This window comes from Rhineura floridana, chromosome 1 (genome assembly GCF_030035675.1).
Source record: "Rhineura floridana isolate rRhiFlo1 chromosome 1, rRhiFlo1.hap2, whole genome shotgun sequence".
Lineage (NCBI taxonomy): Eukaryota > Metazoa > Chordata > Lepidosauria > Squamata > Rhineuridae > Rhineura > Rhineura floridana.
In genome coordinates this window covers 285,645,674-285,671,170 of record NC_084480.1, presented here as the reverse complement: position 1 = coordinate 285,671,170, position 25,497 = coordinate 285,645,674, and the positions used below count along the sequence as shown (strand labels likewise).

The 25,497-nt window shown below is 42.5% G+C and overlaps 1 protein-coding gene and 1 pseudogene across 2 annotated transcripts in view; both read right to left on the bottom strand.

The window, feature by feature from the left end:
- The window catches only part of LAPTM4B (lysosomal protein transmembrane 4 beta), an 82,021-nt gene extending 67,178 nt beyond the window's left edge, over positions 1–14,843 (bottom strand). The window contains exon 1 of one of the 2 annotated variants that reach the window (XM_061603621.1): positions 14,594–14,843. In XM_061603621.1, coding sequence (XP_061459605.1) covers positions 14,594–14,695 — 102 coding nt within the window. In that variant the 5' untranslated portion in view covers positions 14,696–14,843. Of the gene's footprint in view, positions 1–7,139; positions 7,307–14,593 lie in introns of those variants that run through there. The other variant, XM_061603632.1, reaches the window with a different exon arrangement.
- On the bottom strand, positions 13,543–13,651 carry LOC133375786 (5S ribosomal RNA; annotated as a pseudogene).
- Positions 14,844–25,497: the final 10,654 nt, after the last annotated feature.

Here is a 25,497-nt window from a genome sequence, read left to right as displayed (position 1 = left end):
CTTGCAGCAGTGGCAGCTATTCTGCAGCTTCCCAGCCAGTCCACACTTCCTAGAATGCATCTCTTTCTTTCCCACGGGCATCAACAGGTAGCCGAGAATGGCTTGCGTCAGCCATGAGGCTTTCACAAAAAAGGGAAACAACCTGCAGCTGTCAGAAAGTCCAAGACAGTGGACAGAAAACGGGAGATGCAATCCCATGTGAGATTTAATTTCCCCCTCTCCAGCCACAACCTGGGAACGAGAAGATTGCCATGCTTGTGTAATCCCCAGTGCCCCAGGTGGAGCACACTAATCTGGTGGAGAAAGGAAGGGGTGGCAGGCATTGCAGCTCAGCTGGGATAGGGACAACGACTAAAAATAAATTTGCAGGTAGCAGGCTACTGGGGGAGCCTGACGGGCTGTATGGGGAAGGGCAGGTTGCTTTCACCAGAACTGACTGCATACAAATAGCTTTCCCCCTTCCTCTCCACTCCATCTGTTTTGACTCCTTTTCCCCTCCCAGCCTCTTTCTCTTGGTGCTGGCTCCTCCCACCCTCATGAGATTAAGGTAAGGGCTTCAGGTGTGGCCCTTGAGCATCAGGTTGCCCATTCTTATTCTAGGACACCCTTCGCCAACCTAGTGCCATTCAGATACCTTGGACTACACCTCTCATCAGCTCTAGCTAGCATGGCCAGTGATCAGGGAGGTGCAGTCCAGCAACATCTGGAGGTTGGTGAAGGCGGCTCTAAGAGCACTGTGATGCCCAGAGGAAGCAAACCCTTTTATATAAAAAAAACCCCAAAGGTAAATCTTTCCACATACAACAGGCAAACAATCCCTGTGTGGTAAAGTTTCACAATGTGCCTTCATGGCATGATATTTGCCTCAGGTAAGAATAGCACTGAACCTGTGTCCATGCCCTTAAAAAAAAGGGTGCTTTTGTGGCATAACCTCTTCTAGCTATGCACTGAATGGAAAATTTGCTTGCATGCTGTCCATGCAGACAAAGAACAAAGACGATGCTATCAAATTTATCTCAGAAAGATGAGAGCATTGGTTGCGATAAAATTGCCAGGACGCAGGTCTACAAACTGCAGGTACTATTACTGGCCAGCCAGCATTAGTAAATGAATGCTTCCTGGTGAACAAACAGCAAGATTATTGTCAAGAGGAAACCAAGATGGGCATAAGAACCCCACAGTCAGGGTTAACTCTGACCCGCCTGGAAGCCTAGGGAGGATACTGGCAAGATCTACATAGTTCAAAGACACATGATACAGCAACCTTATTTAAGCTAAGCAGGCCTGGGGCTGAACAAGTGCCTGGACACCTTATGTATACCGCTGTGAGCTCTGCAGATGAAAAGTGGGATATAAAAGTGATATATAATGGAAGGCACAAGCTTTTCTGAGTGACCAAAAGAGTGATGCTAGAACCTCTCATAAGGCCAAATACAGATGGTGCCTCTATCCACCTCATATGGTGCTGCTCAAAGCTGTACTCCCATTGCCCATTCCTATCTGCTGCATCTCAAAGTCCACCTTTCCACGACTCTCTTGCTGGTACCCATGTGATAGGTCTCTTCCAACATTCTTCTGAAAACTATAATGTATTCCTATAAATAAATGGGGACCTGAGGTTGAAAAAAAGTCATTTGTTCAAGGAACAGAGGACAGCTGTCTTTTACCAAGTCCGACCACTGGACCACCTAGTTTAGTATTACTGACTGGTAGTAGCTCTCAGGATTTCAGACACAGGCTTCTCCCAAATGTACCTGGAGATGCAAGGGCTTGAACTTTGGACCAGACTTTCTGCATGGAAAGCAGATGCTCCACCACTAAGCTACAGCCCTTCCCCATAGCCAAAACAGCCTAAATATTTCAAATAATATTGCATCAATTTATTATTCAGCATTATTTTAAACCCAGAGCAGCCTCTTCCCCTATCCAGGAGATGTAAGATGCCTGTCTCAGTTTCACAGGGTTGTTTCCAGTGTTGGTCCTACTTAAAGTACACCCACTGAAATTAATTAATATGGCTGACATAGATCTATTAATTTCAGTGGGTCTACTCAGAGTAAAACTTAGTTGGCTACAACCCACAGCTATTAATATTTTGAGTACGATATTGTAGCTTAAGGGGTGGGTCATTGCTCAGTGGTAAACTTATGCTTAGCATATAGAAGGTCCCAAGTTCAATTCCTGGCATCTCCAGGTTGGGCTTAAAAAATGCCTGTCAAACCCTGGACAACCCTGAGTTAAGTGGACCAATGGTCTAACTCGGCAACTCCCCAAGTGCCAATGCCAATCTATCCTTGGTCCTCCAACTTAGACCCTTCCTGCCCCCGTTCCCACATTTGCCAATTCTAAATGAGAAAAATATTTCTCATTAGCTCTCTTCAGTATAGAAACAGAGCTCTATAATTACATATACACAACAACAACTCTTATAAACTGAATTCTGTTACCTATGCCTTGCTGAACAACACTTTCTGTACTGCTACTAGTTCAAAGCCCTGATCAACTTCAGTTATCTTGCTTGTAGAAAAAGAATTAATTGAAAGGCCATTGTCACAGAAATATGTTTATTACCTTTCCAATAGTGAAGTTTAGTCCCCTGGATTTATAGTCTTTGGATGTTTATACATGTTAATAATGCACACATTAGGAAGCGCCTACACTTTCCATCTACAACAGTATTGTGAATAGATACTTTAAGCAGGACCAAAAAAACATGTTTTCTAGGACCAAAAAACACTCTAAGACAAGAGTTAAGGCATCTACAAATTCATTCATGTGCCAAAAAGCATGAAAATGTCAAGTTAAGATGCCATCTTTAACTTCCATAGCATGTAAGCAGAAAATATGTTATATAGCAGAGGTGGGAAGTCAGCCATTTTCTAGAAACTGTTGAACTGCAACTCCTACCATCCTTGAACTATGCTAGCTGGGGCTGATGGGAGCTAGAATTAGGCTGCTTGTGGTAGCTCAATCGTACATTGCATGCAGAAGATCCCAGGCTTAAAACATAGCATCTCCAATTAAAAAAGGACCAGGTAGCAGGTGATTAGAAAGATCTCTACTTAAGATCCTGGAGAAAACCATTGCTAGTTATAGTAGACAAGTGTGAGGAACTTTTGGCCCTCCAGCTGTTTCTGAACTACAACTCCCCTATCATCCCTGGTCATTGGCCATGCTTGCTGGGGATGATGGAAGTTGTAGTTCGGAAACATCTGGAGGGCCAAAGGTTCCCCACACCCGGGTAAGACAATACTGGACTAGATCTGACCTTGTATAAAGCCTGTGCTTACATGCTTTTTACATACAATAGATCTGTAGGTCAAACCATAATTGACTAGGACACACATCTAGTTTCAAAATAGCTCACTTTTATTTTCTGTTTAAATAAACATTCACAAAAGATGAATTCCAGACTAAAAGGTATCCTTAACATGACTCATGCAAACAGTGTAGTATGAACATACTCCTCATCTCCCTATTCATAAATCTAACCATCATCTCCCTATTTCATATCTCAAGTGTGCATTCATAAATATTTGTAGAAGCTTTTTAAAAAGGGATCTTGAGACCAGTTGCTCTTGGGCCAGAGATCTCATCTACATACAAGGTTGTAAAATTGTGCAATTCCAGAAAAAGCTTCAGAAAACCTTTTACAACATAAAATTAAGTCTTTACAACCATAGTGATTCATTAACAAAATGCAGAGGAGGGGAGAGGCAAGAAAATCTCTCCTAGCCCTAAAAATATTCCATATACCATGCCATGTGCCTGCTAAATAATTTTATTTAGCTTTAATATATTGAATGAAAAATGCAATGAAAAAGCTAAATCAATTTATCAGTCACTCTATAGTGTAATCTCTTCTTTATGGAACTCTAGTACATTATAAATTTTGTCTAGAGTATACCTTTCATATTATTTACCTGGACTGTCCTACAAACAATTTCTGCTTCAAAATCTGTGGTTGTTTACTAATGAGTAAATTCATTATACTAATGAGTAAATTCATTATCGATGATGTCATTCCTGAAATGCAAGCCTATTTGATCTTCTATACAAGGCAGCAAAGACAATACTTGGCTTTATTTGTGAATCCCAGAAAAGCGTTGTCGTTGACTTCTGGGAAGTAGATTCCTCTAAATGCCAGCAAGATAAGCCAAATTATAACAGAAACTGGGTCAGTTCCAACTGTTTTTTCCTCCCTTCCTATCTGCTGAACTTCCAATTCACATGTGGTAATTGACACCAAACTCATTTCAGGATTTTAAAAAGTGTTTTTCTTGACAGACATTTTGAGGACTTAAAGACAAGCTCAAACTATAGGACAGAGATGAAAACAGCAAAAATAATTAAAAGTCCAATCCTATGCAGCAGCTTTTTTAAAATGAATGCTGAGCCCACTCAGCTTTGTTTCATTGGGCAAACTAAACAGAGTACCACTGAATTTAACATGGCTTACTTCCAGGCAAGCAGATAGCAGGTATTGGAAATATTTTGGGCCTGAGGGTACATTTCAAAATTTGATAACACTCTGGGTGCCACCTCCTCTAGTTGCTTCGCTCCCTGGGATCACTGCCCTCCCCCTTCACAAACATAAAGCACATGCAAGTGTGTGTATGTGTGCGTGTCACACACATATACACTCTTGGCAGGAGGGAAAGACGCGGGAGGGAAAGACGCCTGAACCGGTGCCTGGCATCAGTGATGGACTGGATGAGGGCGAACAAATTGAAATTAAATCCAGACAAGACAGAGGTGCTCCTGGTTAGTCGAAAGGCAAATCAGGGAATAGGGATTCAGCCTCTGCTGGATGGGGTTACACTCCCCCTGAAGACACAGGTTCGCAGTTTGGGTGTGCTCCTGGACTCAGCTTTGAACTTGGAGGCCCAGGTCTCTGCAGTGGCCAGGAGTGCTTTTGCCCAGCTAAGACTGGTGTGCCAGCTGTGCCCGTTCCTGGAGACGCCTGATTTGATTACAGTGATGCATGCCTTAGTTACATCCCGTTTAGATTACTGTAACGCGCTCTACGTGGGGCTGCCTTTGAAGACTGTTCGGAAACTTAAACTGGTACAAAGAGCTGTAGCCAGAGTGCTAACTGGGGCTGGTTACAGGGACCATACAACCCCCTTGTTACGACAGCTACACTGGCTGCCAGTTTGTTTCCGGTCACAATTCAAAGTGCTGGTTTTGACCTATAAAGCTCTATACGGCCTAGGTCCAGGCTATTTGTCAGACTGTATCTCCCCATATGAGCCTGCCCGGGCCCTGAGATCTTCAGGAGAGGCCCTTCGCTCAGTCCCAACACCTTCGCAAGTGCGATTGGTGGGGACACGAGATAGGGCCTTCTCGGTGGCTGCCCCCAGGTTCTGGAACTCTCTTCCTAGGGAAGCACGAATGGCCCCTTCCTTGCTATTCTTCCGTCGGCAAGCAAAGACTTTTTTATTCCGACAGGCTTTGGGACTAGAAGATGTTTAAGATAGGGCCTCATAAGGTCTGTTGTATTGTTCTATGGTCCTATTCTTAGTGTTTTAAATTGTTTTAGTATCTTAAGTGTATGTTTCATGATTTTAATGTTACGAATAGTTTAATTCTATTTTAATTGTATATTTTTGTATGTTTTTTACCTATGTGTAGTTTTTATTTGTAAGCCACCCTGAGTTCCAATTTTGGAAAAAGGGCGGGGTAAAAATAAAGACTCATTAATTCATTCATGCTTGATTTACAGCAGTAGAAGTCTGTATTTATCTTCAGTCTTAAAATGGATGCTGGCACCCTAACTGTTGAGCCTCAGCTCTCCCTTCAGGGGCAGGAAGGGGGGAGGCATGAGTTGCAGGCCCCTCAGCTGTCAGAGGGTGCGGAAGACCCAGGAATTATTGAGTCTGAGCAGGACCTTGGGAGAGGAAGTGAGCCTGAATTTGAGCCAATTCCCACTGATAGTGCTCTCTCAGAAGAGGAGAGTGTGCCGGCCGCCCCCAGTTGTCGCAGAGGAGCCGTTGAGGGAAGCTCAGGAGAATGTGCCAACTCCTCCCTCACCAAGCAGTTCTCAGGAGGCCGTCAGCGTGACACAGCCTTCTGACCTCAAGCCTACTCTGGAGCAGGTGTCTTCCGATGAACCGTTGGAGACCCAACCCCCGTCGCCTCGCTCCTGCCGCTGTGAGAAGCGGACAAGGCAGAGACAGGACTTGCGAAGGAGTCAGAGATTACGCTCGAAAACGTTCCCTACTTAAGCTGGCAGTGCACGGGGGGGGGGGTGTTTCTGAGTCAACTTTCTTCACACGTCGCAGAGCATGTGTAGAGTATAGTTAGGGATTCAAGTGAGCCAGTATAGGTGTTTCTTATGAAGTGCAATGCCTTTGATGTATCCATTACTTTAATAAAACAAAATTTAATTGCACCCGTGTCTCAGTCTCGTGGTTCCGGCTCTGGACAGGACACTAACTGTGAATTTTGATTGTGTCAAGTCTTTTATTAAAGTTTTGCTGCTGCATTTTGAGAATAGCTAGTTGATTATGGATGAGTTCTCCCTTAGTTTACTGTTTGTGAACAGATTTGTTTATGATTTTATTGGTACTGGGATTACTTTATAATGAAAAATAAAGAAATTTTATAAATAAATGGAGCATAGGATGATGTAGCAGATTTCACTGGATTATGCCTAACTAGGTGTTACACACATTTCAGATTACACCCAGCATTGTCTGCTTCATTATGTGAAGAGAAATGTGCCAAACATATCCAAAGTGCTTTTCCGTCAGCCCAGTATAACTATAATTCAAAGTCCAAGCCAATACATGTCTACTGAGAAGTAAGTCCCACTAAATTTGATGAGGCTTATACCTTTCCCCACCCAGAACCACCACGCAAAGGGTCCCAGGCTGCTCTCACAATTTTGCCAAATGCCTAACCATCTGGCATTTTTGGATGTACTGGTTCCAAACTGGTTCAATTAAGTTGTTATAACGAATAAGACATTTCATCTATAAATTGCTTGGTTGTGAGCTTAGATGACTTTAAAAGAAGATTAGACATCACCACAAACCATCTGTCTTGCAATGATCATCTGGGGAAATGACATTAAGATGCAGATCAAGTGGCACTTAGCTATGCTTGTTCCATTATTAACAGGTAAAACTGCTTACTTGTACTCCTCCCAAGAGCTTTAGCAAGTTCTTATTCATTTAGCCTTGGAGCTCTACTCAGCCACAATGCAGGACAGAAGATTACATTTCTACTGCTTCTTTCCACTGCCTTCACATCACCCATTAATACCAGCCTTTTTTAAACTGAAGATGTCAGGCTCTGTAATCTGGGACTTTCAGTGTGCAAAGCACGGGTGTTACCACTGAGCAATGATTGCTCCCAACAGGTGGATGTAATAAAGGAAGTTTAGACCCCTCCCTTTCAAATGGTTTTTATGTGTGTGGCGGGGGGGGGAGGGAGGAAGAAACCCTGTGAATTTATGTTGCCTTGAAGTTAAGCCACGTAACCATTCACAGCAGACTGCTAAAGATAGATGTATAGGGTCTGTAACGTTTGAAATACAAACATTTAAACATTAAAAACATAGTTTTTTTAAAAGTTTAAATTCTGCATGCATTTTACAGTTCATATACTCCATTCTATACAGCATTTTAATCTACTTTATGGCCCATCTCTGAAGGAAACCGCCTGTGGGCTTATAAAGAGCGGCAGCCAACGGGAATTACTGTGTCTTATAAAGAATTATGTTGCTAATAATACATCTCTTTAGAGTGTTAGCTCTCCAGAAATAAACTACTCTTCTGAAAAGCAGCATTAACTGCTGAAGTCAGCATCCCTCCTGCAGAAGCACAACAAAAAGATGCAGAACTACAGTAAGAAAGGGCAATGAGCCAACATAATAGAAGTGAGCACGATGGCAGTGCAAGCCTGTGCTTGTCTGCTACTCCAAGTAAGTGTGCATAGGACTGCAGCCTCAGGACACTGAACTCAACGGTGCTTACTTCTGAGTGGACCGCAGAGTGAATTTTGTTCCTGTTATGTGCCTTCAAGTCGACTACGACTTATGGTGACCTTATGAATCAGTGACCTCTAATAGCATCCGTTATAAACCACCCTGTTCAGATCTTGTTAGTTCAGGTCTGTGGCTTCCTTTATGGAATCAATCCAACTTTTGTTTGGCCTTCCTCTTCTTCTACTCCCTGCTGCTTTCCCCTGCATTATTGTCTTTTCTAGTGAATCATGTCTTCTCATTCTATGTCCAAAGTATGATAACCTCAGTTTCATCATTTTAGCTTCTAAAGACAGTCCTGGTTTAATTTGTTCTAACACCCAATTATTTGTCTTTTTGCGGTCCATGGTATCTACAAAGCTCTCCTCCAATACCACATTTCAAATGAGTTGATTTTTCTCTTATCCACCTTTTTCACTGTCCAATTTTCACATTCATACATAGAGATCGGAAATACCATGGTCTGAATGATCCTGACTTTAGTGTTCAGTGATACATCTTTGCATCTGAGGACCTTTTCTAGTTCTCTCATAGCTGCCCTCCCCAGTCCTAGCCTTCTTCTAATTTCTTGACTATTGTCTTCATTTTGGTTAATACTATGCCAAAGTATTGATAATACTTGAGAAGTTCAGTGTGTCCTCTGTGATGTTCCTATATTAATGTATATATGGTAAGTGTTGGTTGTTTAGAAGATATATGGTAAGTAGTGAAAGAGGAGGGGGAGTGAATGGGCAGTAGAATGCTAGATGATTGGCTGAGTGTTTAAAATGGCTGAACATAGAAAAGGAAGAGTGAGAGTGGAATCAGGGGGAGAGAAGAGAACTGAGTGGGTTGCTTGGTGGGGTTTAGAGAGTTGTTTGCCAGGAGGGAGGTGGAGTTCGGATTAGTATTGAGTAAAACCATATGCTTATGTGCCTTAAGAAGAAATCTTGTTAATCTTGTTAGCTTTGTTATCTGTAATAAATACTTAATTTGGTTTACCAAAGGCCTGATCCTTGGCTGGGGTTTCACAGACCAGAAGGGAGGGTAAGGTAATGACCAAGGCTGAAGGGGAACTGTAACAAATGGTGGCAGCGGTGAAGAGAATAACAATACCAGTATTCAGAGTCTCTGGGAATACTAGTATTGGGACGTTACTGGTGGTTGCCTAGCAGGGGGATCTGTTGAGATCTGTGCTAGAGCGGGACTTCCGGGAAGGGTGACTTAGCCTGTGCCTGCTTTTGAGACGGGCTCCTGCCTCAAAAGAAGCTTATTCAGATATATCAGTCAGTTTTTTCTTTTTTTTTTGACTGATTAAACTTCTCCCGGGTAGGGAGAAACGAAGAGATTAACCTCAAAGCCTATTTTTGTTGGGACGACCAGATCTCATTAATTTATGGGACGCGGTCCAGCCGACGAAGGTGGGACGGATTTTTAACAGCAAGCTCTATCTGATAAAGCGAACGTTCACCTTATCTTCTAAGAGAGAACGCACTAACAGGCAAGCACCCTTCTTTCTATATTTTTCTTTTACTTGACTTAAATTGTTGCTGTTTAAAAGAGATTTGCCAGATTGATCAGTTTTTGACATCTCACTGGGGAGCCATAACTTCTCTCTGCTACGCACTAATTAATAGCTTATCTCTGTTTTTGTTGCAAAAAGCTGTCCTGGATTTGCATTCTAAAGATATACACAGAAGAGGGATTTCTATTCCAGATTTTTATTTTGAAAAATATTATACTGTTTTGAGACTACTCTCTTTTTGGTCTATTTTATTTTGACGAATCTGTTTCTTGACGATTGCCATTAATTGTTTCGATCCTGGGAACTGCATTTTGTTTACTTAACTATTGGAGAGATAAGGCTGTCTGCTCTGTTTATACTGTGATGTCACCAAGTTTGGAGTATTAACCCAATTGTTGCTGAAATAAGAAGTGGTTTTCCTATATTTTTCTTTTAAAATGGCAATTAAGAAAGTGGCTGAAAATCTGGAAATAACTATGTTTCAGAAAATAATGGATGAGATTGAGATAATGAAAATTGAATTGAGTAAAATGAAGCAGGAGATTAAAGATATAAGGGTCCCTGTGAGAGAGGTGACCCTGGAAGGGGTCCCTGTGAGAGAGGAGACCCCGGAGATTGGAACAGGGGTCCCTGTGAGAGAGGCGACCCTGGAGACTGGAATAGGGGTCCCTGTGAGAGAGGAGATCCCGGAGATTGGAACCAACGTGGAACAGGAACAAGATTTGGAGTCTATGGACTTTAGAAATAAAATCTATTGTTTGGAACTCAATGTTATCTCTGAAGAAATGAATGAAGATTCTAGAGATAAAGTTATCAATGGCATGGATAATCTTCTGGACTGGAATGATGTGATGGAGCCCAATATAGAGAAAATCTATGGAATTATCTGCAGCCATGTGACAATGGAAAAACTTTTAAGAGATGACCCAGTGTATTTTGAAAAAAAGAACAGAGATATGATTTTACAGCAGTATTTCAGCAACCTATTCAGAATGGATGGCAAGAAAATATTTGGGATAGAGGTAATCCCCATCAGACTCTTACTATATGACTATGGCTTTGACAGCAAGATTATTATGGAATACTGATAATGGAAGATTGGATATTGAAATTACTGGACTTAACAAGACTACTGAAGATGGAAGATGGAAAATGGAACTAATAGAGATAATAGAACAATGGCTACTGAAATTATTGAACCTAACAGATTCTGATGTGATGGATTAATTGAAATGTTTATTTTGACTATGGTTATGACAATAAGATTATCATAATTAGTAATGAGATGGATTAATCGATATGCTTATCTGGAAAAAAAAATTGATAGATATATTTCTTAAAGAATTGAAACCTCTCTTTGACTTTTTGTGGAAAGAATAAAGTAATGTTTATGAGATTTGATGATTAAGTAAGATAACTACTGGAGGAAAGTGATTTTATAATATGACTTAAGAGACAGGATTGTTATATATTATAGACTTATAACTGATTTGATCTTTGACAAATGGGAAGTCAATATTTTACTCTTTATTTTTTATTTTTGTTTTTTTTTTCTTTTTTTCTTTTTGTTTGACTATTTTTGATTTTGTTTTTTTGTCTTTGAATGTTTTATGATTTTGTCTTGTATGTTTTATGAAAATCTGAATAAAAATTATTGAAAAAAAAAAAAGAGATCTGTGCTAGAGCGGGGAGAGAAACAATAAAAAAGGACAGTCCGGACTGGTGGAGTCCCTGGTGGTGCCTAGTGACAGGCAGTAGCCACGCGCAGGTAGGAACCTGACAGGGAGAGCCAGGGAAGGACGCCTCACATCCTCATTGTCACCTTTAAAGTTATATAAATCTTCTGTTGTCATTATATTAGTCTTCTTGACGTTCAGCTGCAGTCCTGCTTTTGTGCTTTCCTCTTTAACTTGCATCAGCATTCGTTTCAAATCATTACTAGTTTCTGCTAGTAGTATGGTATTGTCTGCATATCTTACATTATTGATATTTCTCCCTCCAATTTTCACACCTCCTTCATCTTGGTCCAATCCCGCTTTCTGTATGATATCTTCTGCATATAGATTAAACAGGGTGATAAAATACACCTGTCTCACACGCTTTCCAATTGGGAACCAATCAGTTTCTCCATATTCTGTCCTTACAGCAGCCTCTTATTCAGAGTACAGGTTGTACATCAGGACAATCAGATGCTGTGGCACCATTTCTTTTAAAGCATTCCATAGTTTTTCATGATCTACACAAGGCTTTGCTGTAATCCTTAAGGCACAGGGTGATTTTCTTCTGAAATTCCTTGCTCTGTTCCATTATCCAACGTAGATTTGCGATATGATGTCTGGTGCCTCTTCCCTTTCTAAATCCAGCTTGGACATCTGGCATTTCTCACTCCATATATGGTAAGAGCCTTTGTTGTAGAATCTTGAGCATTACTTTACTTGCATGGGATATTAAGGCAATAGTTCGATAATAACTGCATTCCCTGGGATCCCCTTTCTTTGGAATTGGGATGTATATGGAACGCTTCCAGTCTGTGGGCCATTGTTTAGTTTTCCATATTTCTTGACAAATTTTTGTTAAAATTTGGACAGATTCAATCTCCATAAATTGTTGCAATTCTATTGCTATGCCATCTGTTCCTGGTGATTTGTTTCTTCCAAGTATTTTAAGAGCAGCTTTCACCTCACATTCTAAAATTTCTGATTCCTCGTCCAATGGTTCCTCTGTGAATGAATCTGTCATCCTTGCATCATCTCTTTTATACAGTTCTTCGGTGTACTGCTTCTGTCTTCCTTTTATTTCATCTCGGTCTGTCAATGTGTTCCTCTGTTGATTATTCAACATCCCTACTCTTGGTTTACATTTCCCTTTCATTTCTCTAATCTATTGGAATAGGGCTCTTGTTCTACCTTTTTTGTTGTCCTCTTCTATTTCTATACAATAATTATTGTAATAGTTCTCTTTGTCCCTACGTATTAGTCGCTGTATTATTGCATTTAGGGTTCTGACCATGTTTCTGTCTCCTTTTGCTTTTGCTTTCCTTCTCTCCTTAACCATTCTAAGAGTTTCTTCAGTCATCCATTGAGGTCTTTCTCTCTTTTTAACTAGAGGTATTGTCTTTTTGCATTTTTCCCTGATAATGTCTCTGACTTCACTCCATAGTTCTTCTGATTCTTCTATCTCCCCACACCCCGGATGGGCCATGGCAAGGTGGTCCACTGACAGATGCATGAAAAAACTGAAAATAACTTGCTTACCTGCTCTCTCTCTCACTCTCTTTTTCTCCCCCTAGGACAGGTATGGGAAACCTGTGGCCCACCAGATGATGATGGACTCGAATTCCCATCATCCCTAACCACTAGCCATGCCGGCTGGGGCTGATGGGAGTTGGAGTCCAGCAACATCTGGAGAGCCAGAGGTTCCCCATCCCTGCTATAGAAGGTGTGGTGATCAGGACTGGGCCCACAGTGACACCCAAAGAGAGAGCACAGGTGAACAAGAAAAACAGCAGTGGCACCTTCTGCCCACTCACACCCTCCCTTTCTCTGGAAGCACAACAATAACAAAAAATAAAAAAGGACAGCCACTCTGTCTGGAGAATAAAGCTATCACTGTCTACTAGCCACAATGGCAATGTTCTCCCTCCACCGTCTACCAGTGTGCCTCTGGACACTAGCTGCTGTCTACCACAAGTGGGGAGAGGGCTGTTGTGCTTTGGTCCTCCTTGTGGGCTTGCCAGAGGCATCTAGTTGGTCACTGTGATATCAGGATGCTGGACCAGATGGGCCTTTGGCTTGATCCAGCCGGGCTCTTCTGATGTCCCAGTGCTTTCTCCGTCTCTCCGAGTGCTGTGACAACAGGGACAACTAGGCCCTGGGCTACTTTGGGGTTATATTCAACTTGGAGTAGACCCATTGAACCTAACTGTGTTGTTGTTATGTGCCTTCAAGTCAACTATGACTTATGATGACCCTATGAATCTTTATATATATATATATAGGGTTTTCATGGTAAGAGGCATTCAGAAGTGGCTTACCATTGCCTTCCTCTAAGCCTATGGCACCCGGTATTCCCAGGCGGTCTCCCATCCAAGTACTAACCAGGCCTGACCCTGCTTAGGTTCCGAGATCGGGCATGTTCAGGGTAGGATGGCCATAGGCCACCACACATTTATTCCACTATCATTCAACTTTAAACAGTCATGGTTTTCCCCAAAGAATCCTGGGAAGTGTAGTTTGTGAAGGGTGCTGAGAGTTATGAGGAGGCTCCTATCTTCTTCACAGAGCTCAATAACCCAGAATGGTTTAACAACCAATCCCTCTTCCCAGAGAGCTCTTGACATTATAGCTCTGTGAGGAGAATAGGATCTCCTAACAACCTAGCACCCTTCACAAACTACACTTCCCATTATTCTCTGGGGGAAAACCATGCCCATTTAAAGTGGAATATATGTAGTGCTTGAATGTGGCCTTAGTTTGTCTATTAACTCCAATGGGTCTACTCTGAGTTGAACTTGCATTGGATACCACGTTCTGCTAGAGAGATGGAGTGTGAGCAGACCACACAGCCTCTCTCCAGTCTCTCTTTGAAGAGGACGTGAAGCTGAGAGGATCCGGCTGGCTAAACCCGGTCTCCAACCCCGCGGTGCCCAGAGGAAGACGGCGCAAGTAAGCTAGCAAGTTAGGACTAGGTCCGGTGAGGTCAGCCCAATCTTTACCGCTCCGCCAAGAGCGAACGGGAGGATGAGCGAACCAGCAAGGAAGCAACCACACACAGCGGCTCTGGCTCGGTCTTGTGGAAGATCCACAGGCCCCAATCCTCTCCCAACACCGTGTTGCCCAACGACAGCAACGGAGCACGCGGCCCTCCATCTGCTCGCTCGCTCGCTCCGCCCGCCCGCCTTTGGCAGTGTTTGCGCGGAGTCGGACTATACAGGATTGGGGCCACTAGGGACGGGAACAGGACGGAAGCCCCCTCCCCAAAGGCAGGTGGCTACAGAGTCCCCCACAACCTGGAGACCAGCTCTGTATTCGCTGTTGCTGCCTAGCCCTAAATCCAGTCCAGTCCCGCGCCAGGAGAGCCCTGCCGGCTGCGTTCCTTACCAGGTACCAGATTCCCAGGATGATGGTCCCGGTGCGGACATGGCAGCACAAGCAGCAGCTATTAGAATAGAAGCGAGCCCAAGGAGAGCTCATCATCTTCATGGCGTCCTAGCTTGCCCCTCGGAGGGTGCGTTCTTCGTTGCCGCTTCCCAGATACGCCTCCCAGGAGTGGCGCAGGAAAAAAACGCCGCTCAGATCTCGACAGCAGTTTAAGAGCAAATTCCCTCAGCGCTGCAGAGGCAGCAACAGCAGCAGTTGAATACCGAGAGGAGGAGGGATGGAGCGGGCAGCGCTGTCTATTGAAGACCGGGGGGGGGGCGTGGTAGGGAAACCTCAGTTCTATGACGTCATCGGACCTCCAGCCTGCCAGGGGTGAGAGGCGGAGCCTTCGAGCTCCGGACGGTCCACTGAGGGCCTGGCAAGCCGCCCGTGCCCGAGGGAAGCCAGGCGCAAGAATGAATGGGGCGCCCGGCGCAGGGCCAGACTGCAGTAGCGTAACCTGAGCCGCCACGCAAGCGGATCAAGATTTCAGAGTGTTAGATTCCAATGGTAATCCATTTACCAACCGAGTTGACGGTCGTTTACACAGCACAGAGAAGCTCCCCCGCACCCACCGACCCAGCAATTAATGGGATTTTTAAGTAAATTACGTTTTTGCATTGGCCTTAAATGATACACATTCATGAGAAATAAAACTTTTTCCGGAACGCGGTGCGTTTCACTTCGGAGTGAGTAACCAATTTGTTACTCGAAGTTTTAACTGGTTTGTGTGGAATCACAGCCAGAGTCTCGGCGTGTGTGTTCCTCGGCTCACGTAATTAAATATTTGTGGAAATGTAACTGAATTTGTAAGGGCAGGAGGAACGTGGGAGTGGCATCGGAGGTGCTTCCGTAGAGATGCCTGTACAGTGACTCTGAACTTAATCAAGTTCAGAGACATTGCTAAGGCATCTCATCAGAAGTACCTCCATTTAAATTTTAAAAGTAAATACAACCTGAAGGGGCTGATTAAAAATACTATTCTGTGTGATTTGGTGGCTTGAATGCTCGCAGAGAAGGAGGGGGCTTGGATCTATAAGAAATCACATTTTGATGCTGTGATGTTCTTTCTCACTCTCAGGGATGCTACTCCTTAGTCTTTCCTTTCCAATACTTAGTACTCCCATGAATAGAGAAATACTGTTTTGCACCCCCAAATAAGCTCTGGGCTACCACACCCCGTTGAAGGTACTCTGCCCTTCAAGGTACATCATGTAACACACTAATGCGGGTGATACTCCAAGGCAACACAGGAATAAGAAACTAAGTTTTGGGCTACTTCAAATCTTTCACCCCAGCAGTAGGGCAGGCAGCATTGGGCCTAGCACCAGTTTTTGTTTGTTTGTGTGTTTGTGTGTTTTGGTAGATAGCACCTTGTGAATTTTTTTTTTAAATTAAAAGTTTTGAAATTAAAAAAGGTAGGGTTAACTACCTTATATACATAATTAAATCAACCTATGGGTACTTTCACTCTCCGGCATTTCCTCTGTCATTTCCAGACCAATAATCTGAATACAGCTGGACCTCCACTGGCCATATACTTGAATGCAGGTTGCACAAATGGGGAGAGTGTTGGCCTGCGCAGGCCCTGCTTTCGGTCTTCCCATAGGCCACTTTGAGAACAGGGTGCTGGACTAGATGGATGTTTGTCCTGATCCAATGGGCTTTTCTTATGTTCTTGCAGCTAGACATGCTTCTTCAAAGTGTAGCTTTGAGCTTGAGAAAATGTTGGGGCATGTTAAAGAGGGCAGTTGTTCCAGTCATGGAGATGAGCCATCAAGGGTAGTCTGACACATGTGTGGGGGTGCTAATCCCCACTTTATCAGCATATGGCATAAGGGCAATGCCCTTACAAAAACTGAAGCATTAGGGATGGACATGCTTCTAGGGCAATGTGTAGGGCAGTCTTGTCCAAATTGGTGCCCTCCAAATGTTTAGACTACAACTCCCATCAGCCTTGGTCAGCATGACTAATGCTCAGAGATAAAGGGAGTTGAAGTCCACCAGCAGCTGGAAGGCATCATGTTGTGGTGGCCTGTTGTAGGAAATAGTCTCCCAGGCCTTTGGGTATGTAACTTACTGATAAGGCAAATGCAAAACACAGTTCTCTACACCTTTCATCTCTCGGTACCTCATTTTCATGCATTTGGCAGAGCCAAATAAGTCACTGCCACAGAAGTTTTTGGTACAGTTCTTATCCTGATCTCACAGCCCTCATCTGCAGTGACAGGGAATTCCAGCACATTTGATTACATCATTGGGCTAGTGGGCTCATTGTTTATATGTCACTGTTTTTCTCCATGGAATTCCATCCATTAGCAGCCTTTCCCAACCTTTGGGTCTCCAGATGTTGTAAGACTACAATTCCCATCATTCCTGACAATTGGCCATTCTGGCTGGGACTGTAGGGGTTGGAGTCCAACAACATCTGGTGACCTAACGGTTGGGAAGGCTGTATTAGAGAGAACAAACTTGCTATTGTTTTAACAATCACTCCAGCCATGCCATGAGACATTTCTGTGCCCGGCACAGAGTTAAGCTGCTATCTTTTACTTCCATCACAGAACTCCTAGGGCAACATAGTTCTGCATTTGTAAAATGGGACAGTTAGTCCATAGAGTTGTTGTGATGGACAGTAGACTTTAGATTTCCCCTTAAACCAGGCTAATCTAATCTCCTAGGGTGATTGCAAAGATGAAGCTTTGGAGACTAAAATATGCTATAGAAATTAATATATTTAGACAGTGAAATGTTAACTGGAGGTGATAATGTTTGTAGCCAAATTCTCACACAACAGAAGTCCTATAGTAAATGTCTTCTACCATTGCAACCAATGATGTCATGCTTAATTTTGAAGTGCAGTAGCTCATCCCAAAAGCCTATACTCACACACACCCTCCTCAGCTGCAATCCTGTGCACCATTACATATAAACATGATCTCCACTAACAAAAGTAGGACTTACTTCTAAGTACGCACAGAATGGGGCCAGAAGTTTATCTAGCATAGACATTGTCTGATGGAAGCTATGGAACGCAAGATGATTTTGTTGTTATTTTTAACCTGAGTTTTATTACACTCCAAATTCGCCTTGTTATTTTGCCCCAGCAGGGAGCAGTTGCACACCCCCAGAATTTAGACCCATGCAGTCCAAGATAGTACTTTGAAATGTCAGAACTGATTGATTGCAAGAAGGTTGCAGATGGAAAGGGTATCAAGCTCCACCCTTGATTCCTGCAGCATTGTCTTTTAGTTGCTTGCTAGTACTGATTGATTAGCGCAGAACAAGTGTTCTCCTTCACCAGCTTTCCCCAACCTGGTGCCCTCCAGATATTTTGGAATAAAGTTCCCATCGGCACCATCATGCAGGCTGGGGCTAATGGGAGCTGTAGTCAAGGTTGGGGAAGGCTGTCTTGTACAAATTTCCTCTGTCTCCATGCCTTCTGAATTTGCGTGAATCATCAAAAATAGTAAACTTTAAAAACCCTCATTATTACCTTTATTACTGGCAGATAACATAATCACTTGCTGTTCTAAAAGCAGTGTTGGAATAGCTCTGCCCTGTTCCCACACTACACCTCCACTGGTTGCAACCCATAAACTGGGGTTAATGGAAGGCCTATGTATGTTTACTTAGAAGTAAGTGTAAAAACACACATCATCAACACATATATGTGTGAATCCCACAGATGTGTGTAAACTGTAAATGACCCAAAACATACTTACAACTAACAGGAACTTTTACTGGAGTTGAAATCACACTTTGCATATACATGTATACACAACCCAACAAGAAAGCATACAAAATATAAAGGTAAATTTTATTCAAAGGAGAAACAGGAAATATGTGGTGTCAATTTACAGTGAAATTGTGAGCAACATTTAGCTAAATGCATTCATTCAGCTGACAAACCTGCGGCGGTTATATGAGACTGTGTTACATCAAAGATTGCAGACATACACCCAAGAGAAGGAAAAATAGAGAAATAAAAGTGTTAGAGTAATACCTCTCCTCCTGTTGGGACTCAGTCAGGAATGAGGCTTCATATTAAGTCCAGGAACCAAGTTCCACCCACAGCTAGCAACCAAGAGCTAGACAGGAGAGTTCTCGCCCTTCCTTGATCCTGTTGTCTTGAGCTGTGTTGCAGTGTGAAGCAGGGAGGAATTTGTGGAGGCCCAAAAGATGCCCCTGACTTCAGGTAATCCTGATCCTACTTACCTTTTTACTCTCATAATTTGGGAGAGGTGCCTATGTGGCCAGTGGAGAACAAAGAACATCCTGGAATGCACTTTGCAATGCAAGGGCTGGGGTCCTGGTTGCACCAGGTGTTAGACCCCTATGTTAAGTTAATCTTCCTGTTTACAGGATGCTCAGTGTAGAAATCCTGTCACTACCGTCTACTATCAGTTGACATGGACTGCCTTCAAGTCAATCCCAATTTATGGCAACCCTATGAATAGGGATTTCATGGTAAGCAGTATTCAGAGGGGGTTTATGATTACCCCTCTCTGAGGCTAGTCCTCCCCAGCTGGTTAGGGTCTGCTCAGCTTGCCACAGCTGCACAATCCAGCCCCTTCCTTGTCTGCAACTGCCAGCTGGGGGGCAACTGGGCTCCTTGGGACTATGCAGCTGCACAGGTGGCAGGGCATGTAACCCGAGCCACTCCCTGTGGGGGTGATCTTTAGCTGGCCCATGACACCCAGGAGACATGAGCGGGGATTTGAACTCACAGACTCTGGACTCCCAGCCAGGCTCTCCCCCCCACTGTGCTATACCAGCCATCTATTATCAGTTATGTCATGTAAAAATCTGGTTCTTAAGAAATCTTATGGCAAAGTACTTAATGTGAAGATCCTGTTGTTGGGGGAATGTATCTTGTACTTCAAAAGGGCTATAGATCCACCAGGATGGCATATCTTGTAAGTGTGAAGCCTTTTCCTCTGGAGATGCCAAGGTCTGGAATTTTGGTTTAACATAGGTGGAGCCAGGATGTCTGTGCTAGCCTCTACCTGTCACAAACAACTCTACTGATTGGATATTGAAATTACTGGACTTAACAAGACTACTGAAGATGGAAGATGGAAAATGGAACTAATAGAGATAATAGAACAATGGCTACTGAAATTATTGAACCTAACAGATTCTGATGTGATGGATTAATTGAAATGTTTATTTTGACTATGGTTATGACAATAAGATTATCATAATTAGTAATGAGATGGATTAATCGATATGCTTATCTGGAAAAAAAAATTTGATAGATATATTTCTTAAAGAATTGAAACCTCTCTTTGACTTTTTGTGGAAAGAATAAAGTAATGTTTATGAGATTTGATGATTAAGTAAGATAACTACTGGAGGAAAGTGATTTTATAATATGACTTAAGAGACAGGATTGTTATATATTATAGACTTATAACTGATTTGATCTTTGACAAATGGGAAGTCAATATTTTACTCTTTATTTTTTATTTTTGTTTTTTTTTTCTTTTTTTCTTTTTGTTTAACTATTTTTGATTTTGTTTTTTGTCTTTGAATGTTTTATGATTTTGTCTTGTATGTTTTATGAAAATCTGAATAAAAATTATTGAAAAAAAAAAAAAACAAACAACTCTACTTTGGTGCTCATGTCAAAATCCACTTTAATGGATCAAGCAATAAGAAATCCAACATTTATAGCTCTTGGCATAACGCAAGTACCCAACAGTCCCATGGAATTTATTGCCGTGTAAGTGCACAAAGGACTGCAGTTTTTGTAACGTAGTGGGTTATGGGGAAGGTCTGTAGCTCAGTGGTAAAGTATCTGCTGTTCATGCAGAAAGTTCCAGGTTCAATCTCCAGCATATCTAGGTAGGGCTAGAAAAGACCCTTTCTGAAACCCCGAAGAGTCTCTGCTAGTCAGTGTAGAAAATACTGAGCTAGATGGACCAGTGGTCTGCCTAAGTATGCAGCTTCCTGGGTTATATTTTAATCCCGAGTGATCAGATCTCTTATTCATTCTCTTATGTCATTTCACTTCTCTTAAGAGTCCCAGCATAAAAACAAAATACTCATTTCTAAAGCTGCCTTTATATTAAAATTTCTAAGCAGTGCTGAAGATTTTTAACCTTTTGTATCCTCTCTGTGCCATCAGGAAGTTGAAACGAGCACAAGGCCAAAGACAGACAGTGGAGCTTCCTATTCTCAAACAAGAGAAGACTGAAGTCTTTTAATTATTTTGGAGCATCATGGATTCTTTTTTTGTTCCTCCTTAAGAACATAAGAAGAGCCTGCTGGATCAGGCCAGTGGCCCATCTAGTCCAGCATCCTGTTCTCACAGTGGCCAACCAGGTGCCTGGGGCAAGCCCGCAAGCAGGACCCGAGTGCAAGAACACTCTCCCCTCCTGAGGCTTCCGGCAACTGGTTTTCAGAAGCATGCTGCCTCTGACTAGGGTGGCAGAGCACAGGCATCACGGCTAGTAGCCATTGATAGCCCTGTCCTCCATGAATTTGTCTAATCTTCTTTTAAAGCCATCCAAGCTGGTGGCCATTACTGCATCTTGTGGGAGCAAATTCCATAGTTTAACTATGCGCTGAGTAAAGAAGTACTTCCTTTTGTCTGTCCTGAATCTTCCAACATTCAGCTTCTTTGAATGTCCACGAGTTCTAGTATTATGAGAGGGAGAAGAACTTTTCTCTATCCACTTTCTCAATGCCATGCATAATTTTATACACTTCTATCATGTCTCCTCTGACCCGCCTTTTCTCTAAACTAAAAAGCCCCAAATGCTGCAACCTTTCCTCTTAAGGGAGTCGCTCCATCCCCTTGATCATTCTGGTTGCCCTCTTCTGAACCTTTTCCAACTCTATAATATCCTTTTTGAGATGAGGCAACCAGAACTGTACACAGTATTCCAAATGCGGCCGCACCATAGATTTATACAACGGCATTATGATATCGGCTGTTTTATTTTCAATACCTTTCCTAATTATCCCTAGCATGGAATTTGCCTTTTTCACAGCTGCCGCACACTGGGTCGACATTTTCATCGTGCTGTCCACTACAACCCCGAGGTCTCTCTCCTGGTCGGTCACTGCCAGTTCAGACCCCATGAGCGGGTATGTGAAATGAAGATTTTTTGCTCCAATATGCATAATTTTACACTTGTTTATATTGAATTGCATCTGCCATTTTCCCGCCCATTCACTCAGTTTGGAGAGGTCTTTTTGGAGCTCTTCACAATCCCTTTTTGTTTTAACAACCCTGAACAATTTAGTGTCGTCAGCAAACTTGGCCACTTGACTGCTCACTCCTAATTCTAGGTCATTAATGAACAAGTTGAAAAGAACAGGTCCCAATACTGATCCTTGAGGGACTCCACTTTCTACAGCCCTCCATTGGGAAAACTGTCCGTTTATTCCTACTCTCTGCTTTCTGCTTCTTAACCAATTTCTTATCCACAAGAGGACCTCTCCTCTTATTCCATGACTGCTAAGCTTCCTCAGAAGTCTTTGGTGAGGTTCCTTGTCAAACGCTTTTTGAAAGTCTAAGTACACTATGTCCACTGGATCACCTCTCTCTATATGCTCGTTGACACTCTCAAAGAATTCTAATAGGTTACTGAGACAGGACTTTCCCTTGCAGAAGCCATGCTGGCTCTGCTTCAGCAAGGCTTGTTCTTCTATGTGCTTAGTTAATCTAGCTTTAATAATACTTTCTACCAGTTTTCCAGGAACAGAAGTTAAGCTAACTGGCCTGTAATTTCTGGGATCCCCCCTGGATCCCTTTTTGAAGATTGGCGTTACATTTGCCACTTTCCAGTCCTCAGGCACGGAGGAGGACCTGAGGGACAAGTTGCATATTTTAGTTAGCAGATCAGCAATTTCACCTTTGAGTTCTTTGAGAACTCTCGGGTGGATGCCATCCGGGCCTGGTGATTTGTCAGTTTTTATATTGTCCATTAAGTCTAGAACTTCCTCTCTCGTTACCACTATTTGTTTCAGTTCCTCAGAATCCCTTCCTGCAAATGTTAGTTCAGGTTCAGGGATCTGCCCTATATCTTCCACTGTGAAGACAGACCCAAAGAATTCATTTAGCTTCTCCTTAAGAGATTGCTTGGATTGGCCTAGCTAATGCTGTTTCTCTGATTACAGAAACAGAGGAAGCTCTTGGCTTTCCTCCACCAATAGCCTATTCACCTCCTAGGAGCTATTCAAGGACCTTTCATAGTGGAAGATTAATGGCAGAAATAAAATGAGAGATGAAAAATTAGATGTTTTAAGATCTATTGCACACAGCTCCATAAATCCTGTTTTAATTCTACTGAAATAGAACGCTATTTGGCAACATTTCAAAGTCCACTTGAAACATGGGCATTGCTTTAATGTGATCTCTCTCAGGAGACTTGCATCACATCTCTATGTATGTCTATGCAAAACTTAGCCCCATTAAGTAAACTGGAGCTTACTACCAGGAAAGTTTGTACTGTGTAAGTTTGCAGCCTTAGATTATTTGTAAACAGACATCACTGTCAAAAGCTAAATCTCTGTATCTGAAATATTGGTATTATCAGTGCTTCAAGGATTGGATTCATTGCTGGAAGGGCAGATGAAAACATGTATAAGAATGTAACAGTCTGCTGGATAGAGATGTGAAGGCCTGGAAAAAACCCATGAAAATTCAGGAAAAAACCCAGTTTTCCCCCTTTCCCCCCGAAGCTGTTTTTGGGTTTTCCCCCCCAAAATTAGAAAACTTGAAAAAAATGAAGAAAAATGGATTATGGAATGTTTCATTTTAGCATGAATAAAATGTTTCACTGAATCTTGGTCCCCCCTGTAACGTCCTTCCCCAGCACCACCTGTGAAGCTCTCACTTGTGGCTACCAGCAGACAGGAACGTCAGGTTTATTTTTACCTTTCACCGCACTAGCACAGATCTCAGACCCCCCTGCTAGGCCTTACTACCCAACACTCTGTATCTCTTATAACCTTTAGACTGTGCCTTAGTCTCTGCCAGGCTATCTCGATACCTTGTGTCTATGGGTATAGGTAATTCCCAAACCCCCCTGCAGCCTCTTGCACTGAAGCTTACAGCCCTCGGTTTCTCTGTGGTACTGGATACAATATCCTTTCCTCCGCCGCTGCCACCATTTGATACAACTGTTCAGCCTTGGTTACTTGCTATCCACCCTGGTTTGTGTTTCCCAGCTGAAGGAATCAGGCTTTTGTTTAACCAAGAAATATTTATTAAGAATTAGAAACAAGAAGATTACTTAAGAAATGTTTCACAAGCGTATGGTTTCATCTATATTCTGTTATGTACTTGACTTCTTACTAATTGCCTCAGAACTCTGACTCACTCTCAACAACAACCTCCAAACACCTCACAGCTACCACCTCAATTCGCCACCAAACCTCCACCAAACCTCCAGACAGATTCAACTGTCATTCTTCCATTTATACTCCCAGCCATTCAAACGCTCAGCCAATCATTCAGCATTCTACTGCTCATGTACTCCCCCTCCTCTTTCACTCCACTTACCATATATCTTCTATATAACCAGCACTTACCATATTTACAATATAAGCAAGAATATCACACACACACCCCTTTTCTCAGTTCTTTTTATGGGAGTGGATGCTTTATGTCTGCTTGACACTGTGGAGAATTAGAGGGGACACAAATAATTTTCTTTGTTATTAATGTTGATAGTTTCTTTTGCTTTTTTAAAAATTGTTTTTTGCCTGCTCCTCATAAACTGGCAAAACAAAAGAGGTTCCTTATAGTTCAGGTGTTCCTTACAGTTCAGGATCTTGTAGATCTATTTGTTACAAAAAAAAGTAAAAATTTTAAAAAGTAAATTCAATTTGTAATAATTGTTTGAATAAAATGTACTTTTAATATACCAAATGTGATTTTATGCCAAACCAACTTGTACACAATCACATTTTATGTTCCTGAAGTAACAGAGTGACTTTAAATCTGTAAAAAGTGCTAATATTGCTTTTTTTCAATTTTTCTGAAAATTTCCTTTTTTTTGGTGGAAAAATGGAAAAACCCAGTTTTTTCTATGGCTTCAAACTTTCTGGAAATTTTACATCTCTACTGCTGGATCATGCCAATGGCCATCTAGTCCAGGGGTTTAGCCCATGGGAAACCCGCAAGCAGGACCTGAGCACCACAGTGCTCTCCCCTCCTGCAGTTTCCAGCAACTGGTATTCAGAAGCATACTGCCTCTAACAATGGAGGAAGAGCATAGCCATGGATAGCCTTAGCCATGCATATAGGCTGCTGAGGAGTCTTCCAAAGGTGGCACAGAGCTAAGTGCAGAGAAAGAACACAGAGGAGAAATTCAAGGAACACAAGCAGCACTAGAGGGCAAGAGTGATATAGTACCAGAAGTTAGAGTTTGGAGAACCATCAGAAAATCCCCACAATATTGTACATACAAGATTCTTAAGCTTCTATGATCTCTCTCTTGATCTTGATAGCTTAAATGTTATCACTGCCCAACCTAGATTGCAGATTTTAACTACTTTTTCCTTCTTTTGTTATGGACTGTGGAGTTTACATGCAAGCCTGCAATTCTCACATGCAACCCTAACACTCTTGACCTCGAGACCTGAACACACTTCAGAATTTGGTACCCCAAGGGTTAAGGCCCAAAAAAAGTTAAAAGTAATGTACCAAAAGGAAATTAGCACACATTTCAAAAATACATGAAAAGTAGTTAACTGATTTGTGGGGAACCTTTGGCCCTCCAGATGTTGCTGAACTACAACTCCCATCATTCCTGGTCATTGGCCATGCTTGCTGGGGCTGATTTGAGTTGTAGCTCAGCAACATCTGGAGGGCCAAAGATTCCCCACACCTAACTTAGACCTTC